The 25,372-nt window shown below is 39.5% G+C and overlaps 1 protein-coding gene across 1 annotated transcript; it reads right to left on the bottom strand.

The window, feature by feature from the left end:
- Positions 1-16,737: 16,737 nt before the first annotated feature.
- LOC108549973 (uncharacterized protein C1orf194) lies at positions 16,738-18,220 on the bottom strand. The gene is made up of 3 exons (XM_017903560.1): positions 18,017-18,220; positions 17,543-17,683; positions 16,738-16,938 (listed from the first exon to the last, which is right to left on the bottom strand). Exons 1-3 carry the CDS (start codon positions 18,218-18,220, stop codon positions 16,738-16,740), a joined length of 546 nt encoding a protein of 181 aa, XP_017759049.1.
- Positions 18,221-25,372: the final 7,152 nt, after the last annotated feature.

Here is a 25,372-nt window from a genome sequence, read left to right as displayed (position 1 = left end):
TTGTTATTGTAAAAATTAGATTACGTTGATTATATTATTTATGGTTATTCATAGGTAGATAGCTACTCCTTATTTTTGGATACTTCATTTTTTGAGATGCCAGATAAAAATGAATAAAATATGTGGATATTTATTTGTAATATGATTCTATTTTTGGTTAGTTATTTAGGGCTTTTTTTAAATATTATGCAATAGTAACAATAATAATAACTTTTTATTGTTATCAGCAGGTTAATATCCCTTTGTTATAAAGAAGTATAATGCTATATTCAGTAATATAGGAACTTTTAGTAAGATATTTTTTATTTTAGATTAATTTTTCTTTTCTTCGTTTTAAATATTTACGTGAAATTTAATTAGCATGTAAAATGCAATGACATATATACCGATTATTATGAAAGTAGCCTAATAGTAACCTAAACCTGGTAGAAATGATTTTGTTACGTATCTTGTGTTCTTGTATTCTATTTTAAATTATTTTCGACAGAATAACAATATTTAATCGTTAAATCATTTGTCACGATTAATTTTTTAATTTATCATTTATAATTATATTATAAGCGTGAAGCTCCTAATATACAGATTTCGAAATGAAACATACAGTGTGTACCATTTAAGTTTAGACTGTAAAATATCTCACAACTTATTTAAAAAATTATTTGATACCTTTGATGAGTTACGTTGTGCTGCATTAATAATTTTTTAAATAATAATGGACTTCCAGGCGAATTCAGTGACCTGCTATTTGTTCCCGACTTAGGCTACTTCCATGATTACCACCATGTATAAATGTTTCTCCTCGTATTTGAAAAAAATCTATTCAAATTCTACGAATACCAGGTACCCATCTAAGATTTTAAAAAATTCTAAGCAACCTCCACTTCGCGAATTATTAAACAAAATTCAAAATTCGTCTCAATTCTGCGTTTCCTCCATCAAAGAGCCAAAAATTTCCAACAACGGAGTGCGAATAAATATCGGCCATGTTTCATAAACGAGCACAAACACCGTCAAAGCGAATTTCCGTCGAAAAACGTAGAACGTGTCAACAATCCGTCATATTTCGCTAATTTGGCCGGCAATAAACCAATCCGCGGGCGTCCATTATCTCTCTCGCTGGTATTAACGCTGACTTACAATTTGTCAACCGCTGCAAACCGTAACGCCTCCGTTTCCGTCTCATCTTCCATTCTCGCGCCTTCCTTTCGCATCGTTTACGAAATTAAATTTCTCTTTTCGGTCCCTCGGTTTACGAAGCGTGAATTCAGCGTTAGTCGGCTGAATGATATCAATTCACTCGCTTCGGCTCGCGCGGCTCGTCTCGACGATGAGTGACGGGCCATAAAACCTTATCGTGTGTTGTTCAGACACGAGCGAGCGGTTTCACCCGACGCTATCGCTTCTTTTCGGTTTACGCAAATACGAGAAACGATTAAACGCGGCCGATCTTGTCAGCTTCCAAACGTATTTCCACCAACCTCGCCGCACCGTCCTTCGAAATTCCTGTAATGAGGGAAAAATATGGGAACACGTCGATACGCACGATATTCGTGCCCGATGAATTTTGGGATTGCTGATTACGAATTTCACGCGAAAATTATTAAAAAGGAAATGGCAGATTTAATGTGGCGAATATGAATGTATTATTAAATTGTTGGAACTAGGGAAAAATTGATATCTCGAAGCATTCGCAAATATTGGCTCTTACGTTAGAATAAGCGATAACAAAATGGCGGATTTGAATTTTGGGCTTGTTAATTTTATATGGAAGCAAAAATGTAAAAAAGGTGGCAATGAAAATTTAAAGAGAGAGGATTTCGTACTTCAAGTACGAAGGAGAGAGTGCTTGTTGCACATACATTTAATTATATCCTTAATACTTATTATTTTTAATACTTAAAAATTATTTAATATTTAACTTTACTTTAATACTTAATAATTATTTTTTATTGTAGGATTCTTTGCATCATCGTTGAATTTCAGGAAATTGTTCTTTAGCTGTTTTTGTTTGTTTGCGGATGTGTCCAAGATTTTATATGCACCTTATTTTTCCGTTCAAGAAAATACTAATTTCATTACAATATGGCCAATAGGCAATACTGAATTTTTCTCTGAAATATTTTTCGATTATGTTAACAATAAGAGCGATATGTAAAATACTCCCAATATCAAAATCTCAGGTTCCTAAAACCCATTTAGGTATGCTTACTATACTTTAGATGTTGCATAAAGGCAGTTGTTGAAAATACCTCTTAGGTTCACCTGTATTCTACTAAAATTAATGAGAGCATCCTTAATTTTATTCCTGAAATATATTTCTTTATTATATACTTATTAACATTGCAAAATTGAATTTTCATTTCTCAATTTCAAACATCCTAATCGCTAATTTCTACGTTATAATTTTCCTATAAATTATTGGCACTTACAATAAATTTTTATTGGTCCTGCTTTTCGAGTAACCTCGTTTGTAATTGCAATAAGGAAAACCTCTATATTTCGAATATTAAAGAGAAATGAATTTTCTTCTCATTTAAACCACTTTCCTTCTCCGTTCACGAAATTCCAGTTCGCTTTCGATCGCCATTTTAGTCGAGCAATCGAACATATAATCTTATCGCTGATCGTTGTCATCTGGTTTGCAGTTTGCGTGTGTGTAAAACACGCGAGGGGATTGTAAGTTGGTAAGCGAGCAAAGTTTACTGCAGCACGTTCCGTAAACAGCGTAAAAAAAATATTTGTAACGCGACACATGTTATTGGGGGTGATGTGATTCGCTAAAGGGATCCACTCGTTGCCGACATATGACATTTCGCGAAATATCGCAAGCTAAAGTCTGAAAGGTCACGCGTTATCGGCTGACGATACGGAGAAGAAGGAAATGAAGTAACGATGGCGAATTGATTAATGTCCAGCCTTATCTCATTATCTGCTGGTCATTGTCGTTGATTTGTAAAAGGATGTACTGACCATTCGATTAATTTCTAAATGCTTCTCTATTGGTCGAATTGGAGAATCGATAACTCTGCTGCGATGGCGTTCTGTGAGACTCTACTTCCATAATAAGTTATACCGATTTTGTAATAAATGTAATGATTTTGTAATACACCGATTATCCACGTATTTGCAGAGATAAGGATTGAAGAATGTTTGCCTTTCCAGCAAAATTTTTTGTTAAGATTTATTACTTCCTCGTGCGTCTTCTGGACAAGTAGCAGGTTTTTTATTTATATAAATATATAAATATATTTATATTTATATAAATTAACAAAGTTCAACAGGAACTTTGAAAATTTACAATAGGAAATACCTTGAACGTGGAGCATAACTCTTTGCTTGGTATCGTTTTATGAGGATTCTGGCGGCAAGACGACTCCTATAGCCATAGAGGAGGAACACCCTCACAGTGCCTTACGTAGAGAGACCTTTCGGGGCCTTATTATTAGGGTAATGTTATTATCCTTTCATCCGGTGACCCGCGTCCGACTTCCTGCGTCCCGTATCACGCGTCGACGTTCGGCGTACCGATTCCAGCGTCCCTAGTTCGATGTCCGACGTCCGCATCCCGTGTCCGACGTACAGTGCCCGGAATACTGTGTCCAACGTCCTCCATCCAGTCGCCACAGTACCGCGTTACACGTCCGGCGTCCAGTCTCCGGAGTCCCACGTCCCACGTCCGGTGTCCGATGTCCCGCATCTGAAGTCCCGCGACCCGCGTTCAGTGTTCCGCATTCCGCGTCCGGTGTCCGGCGTCATATGCCCGAAGTCCGACATCCGGCATTCCCCGTCCGATGTTCGGCGTCCTGCGTGCGGCGTCCGGCGTCCGGCGTCCGGCGTTCCCCGTTCCCCATTCCCCGTCCAATGTCCAACGTCCGGTGTCCGGTGTCATATGCCCGAAGTCCGACATCCGGCATTCCCCGTCCGATGTTCGGCGTCCGGCGTCCGGCGTTCCCCGTTCCCCGTCCGAAGTCCAACGTCCGATGTCCGGCGTCATATGCCCGAAGTGCGACATCCGGCATTCCCCGTCCGATGTTCGGCGTCCGGCGTCCGGCGTTCCCCGTTCCCCGTCCGAAGTCCAACGTCCGATGTCCGGCGTCATATGCCCGAAGTGCGACATCCGGCATTCCCCGTCCGATGTTCGGCGTCCGGCGTCCGGCGTTCCCCGTTCCCCGTCCGAAGTCCAACGTCCGATGTCCGGCGTCATATGCCCGAAGTGCGACATCCGGCATTCCCCGTCCGATGTTCGGCGTCCGGCGTCCGGCGTTCCCCGTTCCCCGTCCGAAGTCCAACGTCCGATGTCCGGCGTCATATGCCCGAAGTGCGACATCCGGCATTCCCCGTCCGATGTTCGGCGTCCGGCGTCCGGCGTTCCCCGTTCCCCGTCCGAAGTCCAACGTCCGATGTCCGGCGTCATATGCCCGAAGTGCGACATCCGGCATTCCCCGTCCGATGTTCGGCGTCCGGCGTCCGGCGTTCCCCGTTCCCCGTCCGAAGTCCAACGTCCGATGTCCGGCGTCATATGCCCGAAGTGCGACATCCGGCATTCCCCGTCCGATGTTCGGCGTCCGGCGTCCGGCGTTCCCCGTTCCCCGTCCGAAGTCCAACGTCCGATGTCCGGCGTCATATGCCCGAAGTGCGACATCCGGCATTCCCCGTCCGATGTTCGGCGTCCGGCGTCCGGCGTTCCCCGTTCCCCGTCCGAAGTCCAACGTCCGATGTCCGGCGTCATATGCCCGAAGTGCGACATCCGGCATTCCCCGTCCGATGTTCGGCGTCCGGCGTCCGGCGTTCCCCGTTCCCCGTCCGAAGTCCAACGTCCGATGTCCGGCGTCATATGCCCGAAGTGCGACATCCGGCATTCCCCGTCCGATGTTCGGCGTCCGGCGTCCGGCGTTCCCCGTTCCCCGTCCGAAGTCCAACGTCCGATGTCCGGCGTCATATGCCCGAAGTGCGACATCCGGCATTCCCCGTCCGATGTTCGGCGTCCGGCGTCCGGCGTTCCCCGTTCCCCGTCCGAAGTCCAACGTCCGATGTCCGGCGTCATATGCCCGAAGTGCGACATCCGGCATTCCCCGTCCGATGTTCGGCGTCCGGCGTCCGGCGTTCCCCGTTCCCCGTCCGAAGTCCAACGTCCGATGTCCGGCGTCATATGCCCGAAGTGCGACATCCGGCATTCCCCGTCCGATGTTCGGCGTCCGGCGTCCGGCGTTCCCCGTTCCCCGTCCGAAGTCCAACGTCCGATGTCCGGCGTCATATGCCCGAAGTGCGACATCCGGCATTCCCCGTCCGATGTTCGGCGTCCGGCGTCCGGCGTTCCCCGTTCCCCGTCCGAAGTCCAACGTCCGATGTCCGGCGTCATATGCCCGAAGTGCGACATCCGGCATTCCCCGTCCGATGTTCGGCGTCCGGCGTCCGGCGTTCCCCGTTCCCCGTCCGAAGTCCAACGTCCGATGTCCGGCGTCATATGCCCGAAGTGCGACATCCGGCATTCCCCGTCCGATGTTCGGCGTCCGGCGTCCGGCGTTCCCCGTTCCCCGTCCGAAGTCCAACGTCCGATGTCCGGCGTCATATGCCCGAAGTGCGACATCCGGCATTCCCCGTCCGATGTTCGGCGTCCGGCGTCCGGCGTTCCCCGTTCCCCGTCCGAAGTCCAACGTCCGATGTCCGGCGTCATATGCCCGAAGTGCGACATCCGGCATTCCCCGTCCGATGTTCGGCGTCCGGCGTCCGGCGTTCCCCGTTCCCCGTCCGAAGTCCAACGTCCGATGTCCGGCGTCATATGCCCGAAGTGCGACATCCGGCATTCCCCGTCCGATGTTCGGCGTCCGGCGTCCGGCGTTCCCCGTTCCCCGTCCGAAGTCCAACGTCCGATGTCCGGCGTCATATGCCCGAAGTGCGACATCCGGCATTCCCCGTCCGATGTTCGGCGTCCGGCGTCCGGCGTTCCCCGTTCCCCGTCCGAAGTCCAACGTCCGATGTCCGGCGTCATATGCCCGAAGTGCGACATCCGGCATTCCCCGTCCGATGTTCGGCGTCCGGCGTCCGGCGTTCCCCGTTCCCCGTCCGAAGTCCAACGTCCGATGTCCGGCGTCATATGCCCGAAGTGCGACATCCGGCATTCCCCGTCCGATGTTCGGCGTCCGGCGTCCGGCGTTCCCCGTTCCCCGTCCGAAGTCCAACGTCCGATGTCCGGCGTCATATGCCCGAAGTGCGACATCCGGCATTCCCCGTCCGATGTTCGGCGTCCTGCGTCCGGCGTCCGGCGTTCCCCATTCCCCGTCCGATGTCCAACGTCCGGTGTCCGGCGTCATGTGCCCGAAGTCCGACGTCCGACATCCGGCGGCCGGCGTCCCCCGTCCGATGTCCGGTGTCCACTGCCTCTTGACCGTTGGGCACCTCCTTGGAACCTGCCAGGCCCTCCGTAGAGATCCGTCCGCTTCGAGCAGCAACCTGGAAATGGAATTCTAAGCGATCGCGCGGCCTTTATATACCCGCGGATCGATCCAAGATCGGCGGAAAGTCTCGTTTCCGATTTCGTTAATAATGATATATCTTCTATAATAACCAAGAATTTCTGGATTTTTTTGTTTTTATTATAAATACATGCTTGGAGCAATTTGTTATTAACAATTTTAATTTGTTCTTAACAATGTGATTAATAATTTATAAACTTTTTGTAAGTTATAAGTACATTTTAACTCGAGTACATTATAAATTCAAGTAATAACCAGCAATTTATTAATTTTTTCACTTTCATTATAAATTTACCTTGTGAACAATTTGTTATTAACAATAAATTTTGTAATTTATACATATTTTATAAGCTAAAACTACATTCATATCTCCAAAGGATAATTTTCTATAATACGTATACGTATATCAAAATATTTTTATTTCCTCTGCATTTTTGGCTAAAATGAATTATTATACTAGAAGTAAAAACGTTCCCAGTTCTTTATTCTGAGATTATCTCAACTTGTTAATTTGTACTAGCTATCAAAAGCGCAGTCCAGCTTCTTGAAGCAGCTTTACCTATAGAATTGTAATTTCTTACTTAATCAGCCACCTTGTCGGTGATCGTATTTCAATAATTTAGGCGTGTTGCTCGGACAACTATATCCTATTCGAATTCAATATGTCCCGATCAACAATTATATCTATATCCGTCCATATCCCTTCTCGTTTTCCGCATGATATAGAGCTCGTATTAACGTAGCCTGATTTGTTTCACGGAGCACGAAATCGTCAGATAAGGAACTGCCAGCAACCCCTGTCGGATAAACGGGCTAGCCTGACGTAAACGTCAGTCACTTTCGCAGTGGTAATTGTTGCGTGCCTGCTGTTCGATGAAATTCGTTACCTATAGGTCTATTATATCTGTTTGCGCTATATTTTCCACGTGTCTGACTCGACATGTATGTCAAAATGATGGAAAAATACAGGGGAAGAAATGTATGACAACTCTAACTCCATCGATATTTGGCACGGGAATATTTTTTATCCCGTGTGTTAGAATCCCTGATTCATTCGTCATGTTCGTTATATCGTTCGATATTTTTGTGTAAACAATTTTATGAAAATAATTTGAATAATAAGAAGAAATAGTTACAGGTTAATGTATAAAGAAATAAGTAACGCAGATAATAAGTAATAATAAAAAAAAGAAAATTTCTGATCATAGTAATTTCAATAATAACACTTTTAATTTTAAATATAGGGATATTTGAATATTGAAATAATTTTGGAGATACAGGGATATAGGGATGATTTTAACCCTTTGAACTCGGCGATTCTTTCGTTTCAGAAAAATAGTTATTCGAGGACTTTCTGCCATAAAGTCGAGGATATTTTTAAAACGGTAAATAAGAAATCGTATGCAAATTAAGACGTGGAATTATTTTACCTCGACATTCTACGTATCGTTGAGTAATTTTAGATTTGATATGTTAATTAACATCGATCTTTAGAATATGATTAAATGGCGACTGAGAGGCGCCTTTTGAGTGCAAAGGGTTAAATATAGGAAATAGGGACCTTTGGAACTTTTAAAAATTAACTTTTAGAAATATTGGAATCCACATTGCAATATTTTTATTACTACCAAGAAACAGAAATATTCTTTTGATTAAAAATACAATAATCGTTATTCGCGAATTTCTAGTAAATTAATTACACCGTAACTGACAGACTAAAATATACTAATACAGGATTAATTACTCGGCTTAACTCTATATCGAGCTTCCTTCCTCCCACGCTATCTCCTTCAACCCTCGAATAATTTTCTTTTGAAAATTATACCCATTTCATTCAAAAATAATTTCTGCTCCCTGAGAACACATTGATCAACGATAATCCACGCACAGCATCATCCGAGGAACGTCGTTAAAGTCTCGAAATGTCACCCCGAATTTTTCCTCTCCGGGGTAAACTCGCGCAGAAATACTGCTCAGCCGAGGTTACGACGTCTCGCAAACGTCAAGCAGAGGAAAAAAGCTAACAGCGACGGTCTGAATTACAACACAAGGGTACGAAAGGGTCGGTCGACGGGGAACAGAAACGCGTGTCCGAATTCCCACGTGACGACGTTGCAGAAACTTCGCACGGAGGGGGTCGAATGCACCCCTGTGTGGCCCGCACTGTCACATTTTCCACTCGTACGAATGCAAAACATATATTTGCTCACTTCGCAGTCGTAAGTGGATGGGCCAGATAAAGTAGATTCTAGAAATTTTCTGCAAATAATGTATCCTATTGTCTGTATACCGATCCTAATCTCTACTCAGACACGTTTTTTCCACAATTAGAAGGAATTCTCGCTGCGCGAGTAGACGTGACGTTGACATAATGCGGATTACTCGCATGAAACACGTTTTATGTGGTATTTGCTCGGGTCTGTTTAAGCGTGCTTCTTGTTAGCTTGAAAATACCTACGTATCTCGATTCGATTTGGCACAGTGTCTCTTATCTTTAGTAGATAGTATCGATAATTATCGATCCGAGAATAATTTAATTACGTCGAATTCTCCGAAGATAATCTTTTTTAATAGTTCCGCTTCCAAGAATTACAACGGAGCTATTGACACGAAGTGACAGTAATTAGGGTGTCAATAGTTAACTCCAGTAACCCTAAGTCTTTCACTATTCTCAGGAAGCAGCCCTTTAAGCTTCCACTACTTTTTGTGCATTCTTTCTCAACAAATTGCTGTTTACATGAAGTTTTATAACGTTTCGACGCGTATTTATATATTTAGCTCTTTGCAGCACAAGATTTCAGATGATAAAATAGACTCATGTTGCACAGAAATTTTATCGCGTTTTAAATGAATCAAAATTGGAATATTTTTACTAAGAAAGGAATCACATAATGTAAAAACATAAAACCAGGAAAAAAAGATTGTCGCAATAAACCTTTCGCTTGCAACGATTGATGAACCTGCACTGGCATGCTGAATGTTGCCAATACGAGCGAATACATTTAAAACATTTGTCGAAGGTATTGCCAACTCCTTTACGTAAATAAGACGAAATTAACCAGGAAAAAAAGATTGTCGCAATAAACCTTTCGCTTGCAACGATTGATGAACCTGCACTGGTATGCTGAATGTTGCCAATACGAGCGAATACATTTATAACATTTGTCGAAGGTATTGCCAACTCCTTTACGTAAATAAGATAAACGGAAATAAGTAAATAAATCTATTTCGAGGTGGGACTAAAAATGTTCCACCATGAATTACGGTGCATCAGGAAGGTGGGACACGTTTAATCCTACTGTGCCTCATAGAAATATATGACAGAATAATGTCAACCATTTTCACAATTTCATTTCGAAAAGAAGAAAATCATAAATATCAGTGAATTTGTTTATCCACTAATCTTAATAACAAAAATAAAGTCAAATAACGCAACGGGGAATTATCAACGTCTCCAAAATGGCGCATGTGTAGTACTTGCACTAGTTTCGTTTCTTGTGTATCCAAGAAACCACCCCATAAGCAATTCCAAGTTTAGCAGTGGACCTACTTTATCTTAAATTCTAAAAATTCTCGTTTACTTCAACTATTGTATTACAATCCAAACGTTCTACAAAATATATCAAGCAGCCATTCGTCTTAATCACACCTAACCTAACTCCAAACGCAAACCTAACCTCCGTAACCTCTACCAAACGGGATCATTTTTCTTTCCCGCGGTCCATCGACGTAAATACTTGCCAGCCGCGATGATTGACCGAAATCAAGGCGCGATAATCGAAATAATCCCGCAGCTCATAACGAAAGGGGCTTAGCCGGCGTCTACCGAAATACTAATCCATTTGTTATACACCGAGCAGTAAAATCTATCCTGGCGAGTGGTTCCAGGCTGATGTTATTTTAGGTGATATCTGAGAGAGTGGCTGAGAGCGGCACGGAACGGAATATCTGGGGTGAAAGAGAGACGCAGAGAGCGAGAGAGGACACGTCGTCGTCGCAGGTTGGGCCTGGCCTTAGCAAAGGGGGCGGCGAGGACCCTCGAAGGTAATCTTGGCTCGTTCGCGGAGGGTTGCATTTTGATCCCCGGAGCTTCTGCCGTGGCACGATCTCCGCGTACCTTGCCTCTGCTCACGCATTTACTATAATTAGAACTCCCTAATTAACGAGCAAACGTCGCACGAGCCTTTCGTAATCTCGGGCTTGACCTTCCACCGTCGTTTAGACGCTCTTTTCTCTCCTCTTTTTTCTCCCGCTCTTTTTCCCGCTTTCGCCGTTTCATTTTTTAATCCGGTTTCCTTTCGTGGGGACCGTGTGGTGGAAGACGCGTGCAGCAGTAATAGCCAGGGACTGACGGATTTTTTCTCGGCCCAGCTTCTCGAAAATAGAACCGGAAATGCGTAGGGTGCAGGGTGCGAGTGTTCGTTTGCGATGCGGAGGACGCTGGCTTCCAGGGAACTTTTACAGTGAACCTGAAGTTATGGTTTTGTTGGGTGAAACAGCGGGCGTTTCAGAGTTTGGAGGGGAATGAAAGATTGGTAATGAGGTGTCTTCGTGTGTGATAGTTCGTGGGATTATTAATTTTAGGGGGCTTTCATTTTAAGATGTACAGCAGAATTTATTCCGAATTATATTTCTCATCGAACAATAATCTAGACTTGGCGAAATTATAGTGATAAACTTGGGGTCGAAATTAAATGAAATTGTTGACTTTTTACATCCTAGGGGGTGAAAGATGAAAGGGGGTGAGATCCTGGTAATGGGTTATGGTTTCAAGCCTGGTATACAGTACAATTTACTGCAATTTATTTTTCTTTTCATTGGGCAAGGGTTGTATTTTAATTTCTCAAAAGATTGGAATAATTTTACTAATATTCCGAGTTTAAAGGTAGGTGCGAAATGGAGTGTATTTGTTTAAATAACAGAAAGGACGAAGGAATCGAGAGTTCTCACGGAATCAGCGATCACACGACCGTGATTTCGCCGCCCCTATTCCAATAGGAAAGACAATTGCAGCGGAAAGCCCAGGGGGTGGGACGTCGGTGGCGAGTTGTCTTGAAATAACTTTAAAACGTTAGACAAACACTCGAACGGCATGGCAACATATTGAACAGAAATTAAAAAATAAGCTTCATAAGCTACCACTCATATAGATCTGACCTCCTACAAAGAGGGTGGCTTTCTCTCTACATTAAAGGGACTGAGAAACCAGATCGACTGGAATAGAGGGTAAATTTCCAACCACGGAGCTTCTACTATTTGATTAAGCACGTACCTTTCGAACTCCTTTTGTATTTGTTCTTACAAACAGAAAGGACCAAATTCAATTAAATTTTTACAATTTACTTCCACGGATCGTAAATAAAATTATAATTCATATCATACACAGAATTCCTGTCTCTATAAATTTAATATACTATCAAACATGCTTGCAATTTCTATAAAATACTTTTATAAAGTATCATATCGGGTGAAAGAAATAATAAAAGAAATTTCGTAATTCGAGAAAGCGAAATTAATTTATAAATCAGATTATATAAGAATTTGCAGAAAATCAAATGAGCGAAAGAAATAAGAATAAATGCACGATTATAAGATAAATTTTGAAAAGGATCATTTGATACGTTTAGTGTTAAGAAGATCTAAATTATCCATGAATCTTGCACGAATCATGGAAAACATCATTGTAATCGTAATATACAAAATTCCTATTTTTATAAAATTAAAATATAATAATAACCGATATATTAATTTCTACGAAATAATTCTATAATATAAAATTTATTGTAGCATAAAAATAAAATTGTAAGAATTATCTTGTAATCTTGCTAAATTATCGACGAATCTCAGAGATTTATATTTATAAACAGCGATCCATTACTTTTGCCCTTGTAGCCCGTTTCTGGAATGCTAAACGTCAAGAAAAATCACTCGCATCATTCGTTTAATACAGCCTATTTCTGGCTGTCCTTTATAACGTCGTTTGCGGCTTTGTCTTGACAGTACGTAGGTGAATAAAGTCGAGGGAGCAAAAATGGGACCGAAAGGAACGATAAAGCTCGACGGGTGGTGGCAGTGTGCACCGTGCTGATAAATATAACGTAACAAGTTCACTGGAATAACAACTTCATCCCGGAGGGATCAATGAGACTTTGCTGCGACTTTTACGCGGAATTTCCTTCCGAGTAAACGTATGCGCGCAGGAATTGGGAAGATAGCAAATCGATCATTCTTTCCTTTACCATTTCTTCCTCGAGCATGTCCAATAATTGCGACCTGCGAATCTCACGGTTAACCATTTACGAAAGCACGCGGCCTCAAAGTCATTCGCGTATCTACATTTTCTTTAATCCTTTTCATTCGCTTATCACTGTACTACTGTACCTCATTATCGCCATATTATCGTACCGGTACTAGCCAATCTATTTACCACGATTACCGATTACTAGTTTTCAGATGAAAAAAGAAAGACCGTGATTAAATCTAATTTCTCTTCTTATTTTTCTCATTAAAAATAAAAATTCAGAAATTAATTGTAGCTTCTTTAAATCATTTTTATAAAGAAGGTTGTACGTGTATGGAGTTAATCCATTGTTGATGGAAAAATTCGACGAGAGTTATCGAATTTTCACAAAGACTTCAGCGTGCTTTAAAATTCCTACAGATACCTTATCGATCGTTTCCAAGATATTTGTTAAACTGATAATTACATTCAACGATTGCAGAACGGTGACTGGAGGAGACGTTTCATCGCTTTCGTTTGAATTAATTACGTTCGATGCGCCATGCTACGATTCCGTGAATTTGCAATGGCGTAGAAATCTTCCATTCGGTTAACGGAACCCCGGCGAAGGCGGCCGTAAAAAGTAAATTAAATAAGAATTAAATACAAATAAAACCGCTCAGCCAAGTAATTGGCTGGTTACCCCGCTCGTTACCCACCACGGACTCGGATCGCTCCACCCTTATTCTTGCCACTTTCTGCGCGCCCCTAACCGGCAAAGAAAAAGGATCCACGTCGATAGGCATTCGACGTGATGTAATCTACGGGGGGAATTATTTGATTCGTCGTGAACGAATAGTGTTTACTTAACGGCACAAGAAACGCTTATTCGGGAAGAAAGTAAGGCTATTTATAAATTTTTTTTCCCACATTTGTAAGGTTTCGCGAGGTTTTATTTGTTACGCGGGGACATTTGTACATGTCATGCAAACTTGATAGTACAGCAATGGAAGCGAATGGATTTATCGGTGTTCGAAATAGTATCGAGTGAACTCCTGCATTGTGATTTAATTCCAAAAATTTAGACACTGAAGAAGCGATTAATTTTAATTGTTCGGTATATGTAATACATGTATACTTCATGACGAAGTTGTACAAAATTTTAGAATTTATATAATTTTACTTATGTTAAATCATATTCAATATTCGAATAGGTTATATTTTTTATATCTTAAGTTGAAGATGGTATTGTATTTTCTTTTTGGTATTGGTATAGTAATATAATAGCAGTAAAAATATTCATAGAATAATTAATCACTCAAAGAAGCAAAGAACAGAAAACAGTAATCTGTTATGAGTTTTTTAAATTATTTTACGTATTCCACGAAATTTGTATAAAATATAATAGAATAATGTTAGTTTAAATTTTCAATAACTTGAATCATTTGTAAATATAAATTGTACAGAGAAATTTAATAATTATAACTTCTGTTTTTCTTCTTTTTTTTTTTTATTTACGCTATGCAACCCATTATGGAGTTATTAGCAGTGTGTACCTTTTATGCAAACTAACATTAAAGGGTATTTAATAACAACTGAAAGAATTACAAACCACCTCGCTATTCAACCCCTACCGCTCTACGAATGTTCCAACCACCTCCCCCCTGTTCCCTCCACATCGATCAATTCCATCGATCCAGCAATCTTCAAACAATTACAAAACCTCTCCTTTAACAACCTCACGCGCATCGATCTTAAATTTCCATCACGCTAAAACCCCATCCTAGGACCTCACATTTTACCCATTCCAACAGTACCTACCACCGAAACCCCGTGGAGGATCTCTCTCAGTACTAGCGAAACAATAATCTCGGTTCCCTTCGATTCACCTTCCAATGTCGTTAAAAAGATAACCGGGTTCGGAGTGGTAGTGGTTGGAAAAAGAGGAAAAAAGGGTGAGCGAGGAGGAGTCTTCGTGACGAGGCGGTCGCCGCGACAATCATGGCCGGATTAGGCGTATGTATAAGGACAGAGTGCTGGAAGAGGGTTGCAGAGGGGTTGAACAGGTCAAACGGAGAAGCAGGGACACCAAGATAGACGTCTGCACAGGGCGAAACATAAATGATATTCCATGAGCAGCATATGCGTGCGGAGATGACTCCACCTCCGCGACGTTATGCGGCGAGGGTGGCCGCCACCCCCTTGGCAGCAGGGTGCTGGTTTATTACAAACAAGGATTACCCGGGTAATGGGACATTCTGTCCCTTCGGCTGCTCCACAGTGAGAACGCGGCCGTGCACTGACTCACGCTTTCGGTTCTTGTCACAGCGATGGCTCAAGGGGCGAATGCACGCGGCAGATCGCTGCCAAGATTTCGGAGAGACGAGTTACGAGGTCGAGATATCTACTGAACAAATTTGCTGACATGTTCGAAATAGATATGATCGGTTTTCGGGGTGGTTAAGCAAGGGTATTTATTGCGCTGCTTGTTTAGAGGCTGGCAGTATTTTTCGTGCTTTCTTGCAACTTTATCTCATCGAATGAACACAATGTCTTTAACTTTTACGACCATTTTGACAGTGAGACTAAATTTTATCTTTTAATATTTGTGTTAAATTGTATTATGTTATTCGTGAATTATTTTTGTGGATGGAAATGAATACCAATACCTTCCACGTTTTTTAACAATTGACAAATTAATATGTTTAGATAATAATATTTAAATATTGATAACAATTCTAAATAAATTATTTTTAAACACAAAGATTGACTCTATCTTGAAAATTCTTTTTTTTCTCTCTCATTCTTATTAACTAATGTTTATTCTATGGCGATTCTCAAGTAACTGTTTCATTCTGGCATATTCTTTTAAACATCTTTTATCAACATTCGTACTAGATTCCATTCCCACATATAAAACTAACATTCACACTCTCATAAAACCAATACTCACAATTTGTTGTCTCTTCACTGTCAGTAATGGATAACACAAATTTTTACTTGGATCTAAGTGACTACTATGTAAATATTAATGGTTATTTTTATTGTTTGTATAAATTAAAAATGCGAAAAAGTGTTCAGCATAATATAAGAATCATTAATTCTGAATAGCAGATAAATAATTATGATTCTATCGTTTTATGATACTATTTTAAAGTTAATATTCTATATAATCTAGCACTCTATTGTATTATTTATTTCATAAATTAGCAATAAGTAGGAGTAAAAATTACTTTTCATATAGTCTACTTTCCATTGCAAAATTTCATGCATGGGTTTTAAAGTTTCTACTTTTAATTTTGGGATTTTTAATTTAAACAAAACTAGGATTGAAAACTAGGGTATGTAATAAACATATTAAAGACACACGTAATACAGATAAAAAATTTCTTGCTTTTGCAATGAAATCCTATATTTTTATTTTTATTTCACGTTAAAAAATAGATAGCAGTACAATTGATTACTTAATTTCATCTAAAGCACCTATATCTGCTACTCTCGATACATACTTTACTTTAAATATACATCATATTCAAACATTATCAAAATTTCATTTCCTGTAGCGGAAAATATTTTATAAAAATTGCTAGAAATAAGAAAAATTCGAAGCAATAAAATTTTATCGCGCAATATTCGTTCTTTCGTGAAATTTAATATCTTTTATTACACAGTGCCTCGCGATATACGATATACACGTACACAAAGTGATTGTCTCAAGCATGCACATTCATACAAAAATAAAGACACGCCACTATCTCGGGTATCATGATCACTCTCTGCTGCTTTCGGATTTAAGTATCGTTGGGAAAATATTTAAAACGACGAAGCAATCGAAACTGTGCGCTAATTGAACGTAAATGTGTAGATTTATCGGGCGAATTGCGCGAAAATGAAACGTATTCATAAACATATAGAGGTCCGATTGACGGTGCCGATGATAATCGTAAAATCGTTGATTTAATTTCCTCAAATACGATTGTTAGCACAGCTTTGCTTGCCAGGTTTTCATCTCAAACACCGTGCAGATCCGTGTTTAAATACTGTTTAAATACTGTAAAAAGTTCCGTCGATTTTGCGACTGTATCCGGGATTAGATTGAACCGAGTGAGGTCCGCTGATATTTAATTTCACGCTACTCGGGTGGATTCGTCTCTCTGGCACCGGGCCACGATGACACTCCGATTTCTTCAGGAACAGCGTCACCGGGTCTTGCGCGTCCTCCGGAACTTCCGGTTCCTTCTCGACCTTAATTAATTTTAGGCAAGAAATATATGTCTGAATATGTCTGAACCGTCTGTAAGTATTAGGAGCACTGAACCGAGCGAAACTTGCAGAGAAAATATTTCAAGTACTATTTTAAATGATAAATTTCTTACTAAAATTGTTTATTTAGAGATATTAAATTGGCTGAATAGTATATTTTCTATATTTTTAGCACAAAATAATAGTCATCTTGAATAAAATAATAAATGTTTCGTTACATATTGAGCTATAAATTTTTACCTCAGGGGTGGTATTGTTGTAATTAACGCGTTATTATATTTAATATTAAGGACACTGATTCGTACTTATAGTATTTCAAATTAAAGAATTTTTGCAATAACTAAACTATTTTTCACTCTTGTATCGTATCGAAATAAACTTTTATAGTCTCGAATAACTAGTTTATGTTTGTAAAACGACGTTAACCTCGTCTGACTTCTTTTCTTTTAAGAAAGGTCCGGACGAAACAATTATTAATTTATTAAATTATTATTTAAAATAGTATGCGAATAATGATAGGAATTTTATTCCTGGGGAAAGATGCAGTAGTAAATTGATAATTAATTAATTAATTGATTTACTTTACCGCGATTTGATTTTTTAAAACTCTCCAGGTTTTCTTTCCTAATGTTTCTGGCTGTACAGGGACGTAGGACTTGGGCACCAATGTGTCTTTGCTGTGAATATATACTGTTGTAAGTGCCAGATCCAGGGCATCATTTGGGACCTAGAAAGTTCATAATATTCAATTAAAATTGTAATTGTGTAATTTGTAAATCATAGTTATATTTCTTTTTTGCTATTATCAAATATATAGTAAATGGGATAAGAATTATTCCTATAAAATGTAACTATAATTAATAATTGAATTTGAAATAGTTAATTATTAATATCTATAATTAGAATTATGAATAGTTATGCTATATAATTCTTTAGAATATACTATACTATATTTATTATGTAAATATGGTTGTAGTATATACTATAAGAAAAGATTTATGTTAAATAGTAGAACGTATAAATAACACTGAAAATGTTAGGTTAACGCGTGTACTTTTACCTGCGATCTCTTAAGCCTATTATCTTTCCGGATACTATTTAGCGTATGATGCGCAAAGAGACGTTCATGAGCTTTTAACTTGGCACTCCAGTCTTTATCCTTCGGTGAAACTTTATTACCTAGTACAGGTCGTTGTATCCACACTCCTTCGCGAACTATATCCGGCAGGGGGTAGGGATTTCGAATATAAGTCACTTCCGCCATTTTAAGAGGACCTGTACCTGCGGACGTCCCTAAGTTTGTAGTAAACTGTACACCACATAAAATAGCGTTTTAGTAATTATATGTTACGCGACATAATAAGGCTGCTACGCTTTAAAGTACACGGCGCAAACAAATTTTGAGCGATCGACGTGAAATTTGCGCGATTGTATGAAAAATGACGCAATTTTTTGACACGAGTCTTTGAAAACATATTCTATAACTTCAATGCAAAGATATAGGAAAAATTTTCGAATTTTTTAATCTTTATTTTCTAATATTATTATAAATAGATTCATTTGATGATGAATGCCATAATATACGTCAGAATTTTTCTATTTTTTTAAATATTTATAAAAATTGCTAGAAATAAGAAAGATTCAAAGCAATAAAATTGATGTCATGTACATATATCTGCAATATTTCTACTCTGGTGAAATTTAATATCTCTTATTACACAGTGCTTCACAAAATTTTTGTATTTTCTAAAACATTTTATAAAAATTGCTAGAAATAAGAAAAATTCGAAGCAATAAAATTTTATCCTATGTGCATATATCCACAATATTAGTTTCTCGTGAAATTTAAGATTTTTTATCGCACAGTGCCTCGCAAATTTTTTGTATTTCTGAAATATTTTATAAAAGCTGCTAGAAATAAGAAAAATTCGAAGCAATAAAAATTCGTTCTCTCATGAAATTTAATATCTCTTATTATACAGTGCCCCACAAAATTTTTGTATATTTTAGCGAAAAATAATTTTTGCATTCTCATCAATGTTCTATATATATTTTAATTCGGAAAATTTCTCTCGATTTGTTATTTTTAATTGATTCATTATATACTCCTTGTATCGTTATCTTCGTTTCTCGTTCACAAAGGGTTCAGCGTATCGCAAGGATACCTAATGACCGACTTAAATTTCTGAACGCTGCTCTTTGTTGCATCGTGGAATCCCGACGCAGACATTTAAGTATCCTCGAATCCGTTTCACCTCCTCTCTTTCAACTCATCCCTTCGTCTCGCACTCGAGGATTAACATCCGGTTTCGATTCCCTATCCCGAGAGATCAAAATCAGAACGCGGCTGGCAGCGAGCAGCTCAGCCACCCCTACGTTTCCTCCGAAGAATTTCGATTCTGATCCAGATCCATTCATAAACCGGCGGCTTTAATTCATGCAGGCGGTCTGCATTCCGTCATTCTCCGCGGGGTGTCCACTTATCGAGGCCGTTTCGTTCCCTCTTTCGTTCATTCTCGCCTTTACAGTTGCTCAGGCTGCTTTCCAAGGGCGTCTAGTAAGGCTCCCCAAAGTCGCTTACAAGCGCTTTCACGTTTAGGAGTCATGAAAGAGCTTATTGTGAAATTTAACCGAGATTTTCCCCGAATGCTGCCATTCATATACGACCGCCTTTCTGTCTTCGTTTGCATCCGTGCAGTCAGCTGTTTATACCGCGCACCGTGCAGCTACTTACTTTCGATTCTTCTTAAATTCTTATGTTCCCCATGAGCATGAACCATGCCAACTTTTTAATGAATCATTAAATTCGCTAATTTATTTTCTCTATAAAATGTGGAAATTTATTATTCTAAATAATAATTTAAAATAATAAATTTGTAGGTGTATTCTAAAATTATAGTTGTAATATTAAATTTATTATTCTAAATAAAATATCAAAAAATAAATTCTCTCGCAAATTTCTTATTAACATCGAAAATAAATTATTCCTCAAACTTCTTATTGATATAGAAAGTAAACTATTTCTCAAACTTCTCATTAACATCTTAGGCACGATGCAACTACTGTAGTGGCTTTCGCGAGTGTCATCTTTCTAAACTACGCACCACTATAGTGACTCATTCTAATGGCTCAATTGCTCACTGTTTGAATTAAATGATCCTTTTCGTGTGTTTTGTTTCACACTTTCTTTGCCTTCGCAACGTTTTATAACAGTTTTATAACGTTTTATATACAGATAAAGTATACAATCTTTGTTTTTGATGCGTCAGTGTCAGGTACTCAGTACTGTATCATTTCGCGTTGAACTCTGCTGTACAGAGAAACAACTCCGCGAAAAATTCTGCCATACCTAAGAGGTTAATATAACAAATAAACTACTTTCCAAACTTCTCACTGACAAAAAAAAAATAAATTATTTTTCGAACTTCCCAAATTTTTCTTTTCTCCTGTTTTTCCTTTCTTTTTCTAGCAAAAGAAAAGAGCTATCTCTCAAATAAGTTCAAAAAGTACCTCAAAATAAAAATTAAAGAATTCCCTGTAATCCTAAGGTCCGATACGCAACGAAGGAGAGAAACTCGACGAAGAGTGAACACGTAGGGGTACACCTGCGATCAGGAGGAATCGAAGAAAGCCTGTTTCGTGACAGAGTGTGCCCGATTGGCCGCATTTAACGTGTTTTGCTCAGGAGGTGGTCGGCCATGGCCAACGTCGACGTCCGATATTAAACCCACAGTAATTTATGTTAGCACGAGCGTGCATAATGCTGTTTGTATAAAGCGGCACTGCCACGTGTCGGCTCGTGCCACCGCCACGTATCACTCCTACCTCCCTTAATTCTTCCTGCCACCCGATTCGCAGGCAACGCGCGTGGACGCGTTATGCGATTTTAAATGTTCTCCAACTATCCGCGAAAGATGCGGCTCATTGTGCTGCAGCATCGCTTTGTGATTTATAGCGTCACCCCGAAATTCGGGGATCACCGTGCACGCCCTTGCGCGCTTGCTACCCGCGTGGTAATGCCGCGACGCTTAATTTTCCACTGTTTTAGAATTCTACCTTTTGGCACTTTGCGCGGAGAAGAATTATTACGCGTTTCTTCGGTCCCTGGGAGTTGGTAACGGGGTGTATCGTTGAGAGTCTGCAGGTAGGATCTTCAACCCCTGTGCGCGAGGTACCTTGAAGCTTAGGTAACGAACACGACGGAATAACTAGATTAGAAGTGAGTGCACGTGAAATATTGAAATACATAGATTTTCTTCTACTATTTGGCATAAATAGTATCACTGAGCTTCTGGAAGTTTGTAATGGGGTGTATCGTTGAGAGCTTGCAGTTTGGATCTTTAACCCTTTGCACGAGGTATCTTGAAGCTTAGGTAACGAATAACTAGATTAGAAGTAAGTACACGTGACATATTGAAATACACGTGATTTTCTTTTTTATTTTGGCATGAATAGTATCATTGAGTTTAGGAAAATGTAAGGGAAGCTGTGAATTGTTATATCTTTATAGCAAAAGAATTTCCAATGCTTCTGATTCAATTTTTTCTTAGGTTCATAGAAAATTTTGAAAACTGGAAAATGTTTTAGTTTCATCTTTAAATTCGTATTCATGGTATTAAAATATTATCTTTTCTTCCTGAATAAATTTATAATTTATTTCTCCTTTACATATTATACTATCATACTATTGATATTTTAGAAATTAGAATATATTTTGCATTTTATAGTTTGGTTTAAAATATTAAATTGCAAATCTGTTTCTGGTAAACTTGCATGAAATAGGATAACACAATTTTGTGCTCTTGTAATACATTTAATCGTTGGTTTTAATTTAGTTTACTTACCTAAAGTGAACAGAACAGATTAGACTATTTAAGGTGAACTGTTTATATGTGTTTATATATTCTTCGTGTAGATGCATGTGTAAATGTGAGTGTTATGTATATCTAATCCATGTAATTGGAGTATCCTGCTCTTCAGAGTACTCTACATTATGCCAATTTTAATAATTATGGGTACACATTGCAGATGAATAATTTTACTATGAACATGTTCGAAAGAAGAGTGTTATGTATGTCTAGTTCATGTAAAGTATCCTGATCTTCCATCAGATATCAGCATTTTTATATTTCTTATGTGCAGTATGCCAATTTTAATAATGATCAGTACATATTGCAAATGAATAATTCTAGTGTCAACCATGTTCGAAAGAAGAGTGTTGTTAATGTCAAGCAATTACAGTATTCTGCTCTTCTAATAGATAGCTGCATTTTTATATTTCTCATATTCACTATGCCAATTTTAATAATTATCGATACATATTGCAAAAGAATAATCCTAGTGTCAACAGAGTTTGAAAGAACAGTGTTGTCAATGTCAAGTTCACGTAATTATAGTATTCTGCTCTTCTAACAAATGTCATTTTTATATTTCTCACGTACATTATGTCAATTTTAATAATTATCGATACACATTGCGGAAGAATAATTCTATTGCCAACAGAGTTCGAAAGAAAAATCTCACCTGTTTCGCACCAAGTATCTGTCAAGTTCAAACGGCAAGATAAAGCTCGAGGAACTTTTAGAGACATCTTTTATCGTCAGCCAGGACGTTGTATGGGGATACGGAAAGAATGTTCGGCGTCATTGGTCCACGGTATCATCCGTGGACCTCTTCTTCGACGGGCCAGCCGGGGCACAGCAACCGACACGCGTAATCGCGTAATCGCATAATCGTGGCGCGTGCTGAAGTTCGGGTTGCGGGAGCTTTGCGTACGTCTACATCGGCGCACGTGCGACGTTCAACGCGCTGAATCAACAACGATCGCGAATCACGGACCTATTCGTGAATACGAACGGCAAACCCTTGCCAACCGTTTTACGAGATAATTGTTCCGACCATCTGATCTCCGGTAATGGCGTGCGACCAGATAACAAGCAGCTCTTTAAATGGAGGAATGATAACTCGAATCGTTCGGTATCTGAGCAGCGTGACGTTAATTATCGGGGGCTGTTGATTGAGTTATGGGACGTAGATTAATTTAGGGAAGATGAGCAACTATCCGGTCGATTTTGAGAGATTGGAAGAGGTTAGAGAGGGTGAGCACGTTTACGTATGGTCAGTTATTTTATTTCAGCAAATTGCAAAATCGATGTAGTTTTTCAGTGTATTATAAACTACATTTTGTGGCTATGTACACTATACACCGTAGAGGGATCAAAGGATTATTAATTTCGGACCGAAAAATTGTCGATTTTTTAACTGCTGTAGCTTTGTGAAAAATTATCGCAGAATCAGAAGTTTTTATTTATTTACTTTTTTAGTTGAAGTTTGGAGTTTAGTATGAGAGCATATATCGAAAAATTACAAATCAGAAGAAAGGGATGAGAGAAATCCATCCAGTAAGTTAGGGGTATATGTAAGAAATGCAAGGGTTATTTCAAAATATTGTAACTCGGTGAATAAAAATCGGAACGACTTGATTTTTATTCTATATTAAAGAGCAAGACTTGGAATTTCATATGCTGTAAATTTTGTATTGGAAAAAAAATTTTCTACTTGGTGGTAGGTCTTGAACTTTGCAATTTATTCGCAATTGGTATCTTTCGATATCACGAACATACTCTCATATTTAAAATTCTATAGTAATACAGCTGCAATAAGCTTAAAATAAAAATATAGATTCTTAAAGTAGAAACTTCAAGTTGTAACATAAGATAAAAAAGATGATTCTAGGACATTTTTTTATGAAATTACGTTAGTTTAAATATTGGCAATTTTTTGACTCTAAAGTGTATATTGCGTTTGCCAAAATATTGCTAATCTTGAAAAATTAATTTTGAAATATAGCGATTGCTCTAGCAAAATAAATATTTTATTTTTTGAATCATTATATTAATTGTTAAATATATAATTAATAAGAAGGAACCTCTTCACTTCAGATTCCAATCTTCTACAATGAAATGAATTCCAAAAATCGGAATTACTTATTTTCGAGAAATCAAAATCACAAATATTTTTAGAATAGCACTTGTATTATACTCTAGTATAATTAATCATTATGATATATTTCGACGACCTGTGAACTAAAATAAAAACTGCCACGCATATTCTAAAAACCAAGCCACGATATACAAATACCAAAAAGCCTTTATCACCCAGATCGAATAATTACCTCAAAAGCAAAGCATCATACGACACACCTTAAAACCCTTAACACCCGAGCACCGCAAAATCGATTCGCTGTAAACCCGAAATTAAAGCAAACACCTGCGATACGTTACTAGAAAACATGCCGGCGCTGGAATAGAAAAAGATGAAATTCCCGGCACTACGTAAATACCCGTACAGTCGTTTAACATCGGAAGCACGCCGTTTAAATAACAAGAAGAGCCATAAAACAGGCGACGATTCGTTACAATCAGCAGCATCGTTAAACTGCAGCGTCGCATCGCGTCGCGTCGTATCTCTGCTGGTGACCGAGTTTCACGGTGTTCTTTCAGCATTCCCTTGAAATCCTAATCCCATAATATCCTCGAGCCGATATATCGTCGTCGGTAATGGAATCGTGCATTCAAATGGACATCGTTTCCCAGCGAGTGTAGGAGGCAGGTCGCGGAGAGCAATGCTAGGGATGATATTGCCAATATTTGGTTTGATTCTGGTGCGAATGTGCAGGGTGTATGCCAAGGGGGTGCGAGCACCCCTTAAGCGCGAGCAAGGGGGTCGGAGGGTCGGTATATGTTAGACGCGCGCCGATTACCATTTGAATGTTTCTACCCCCGGTCAGCCTTTGTCAACCCTCCTGACAGTGACCGCACCTATCTATCTCCAAGGGATCCATTCTCCCTTTTCCTTCTTTTTTCCACCGCCGTATGTTCGCTGCTGGCTCTTCGATATCGAAGGACAGACGACTTTAACCGCCTCCAAACTTCAAATTTCTTTCACCGTTTCTATTCCATCGCTATTCTCACCAGCCTCACTTTTCATCCCTTCGTGTCTCTTTTTCTTTGTATCGCTGTTTTATTAGGTGTTTGGTCTTTTATTTCGGTAAAAGAGGGTGGAACGATGCGTGTGTGGAAGAGGACTCTAGAGGGGGGTTGTATAGGTGTATGTTTTTAACCTTTCGACTACGAAGAGTGTATACACGGAGTGTATAAATATACAGTATCAATGTTTTTGTCATTGCAATTCGTTTGCTGTTTTACTGGATTCAGCCACTGCGATTTTGGGCAAATATCGCGTATGCCGATGTGAGCGACATCTGCATTTCTGTCAATAGGTATGACAACGTGTATTAGCAAGCCGCAGTGACTTTTACGAGAATATATGTAGTATAGTATGTATATGTGTGTGTACTATATAGTGTATTATAATATAATATACTATTATATGTACTATGTATAATATAAGTGAA

Source organism: Eufriesea mexicana, unplaced genomic scaffold, assembly GCF_001483705.2.
Source record: "Eufriesea mexicana isolate 0111107269 unplaced genomic scaffold, ASM148370v2 scaffold2393, whole genome shotgun sequence".
Classification (NCBI taxonomy): domain Eukaryota; kingdom Metazoa; phylum Arthropoda; class Insecta; order Hymenoptera; family Apidae; genus Eufriesea; species Eufriesea mexicana.
The sequence above is the reverse complement of the archived record's forward strand: the minus strand, read 5'-3'. Positions and strand labels throughout refer to the sequence as shown.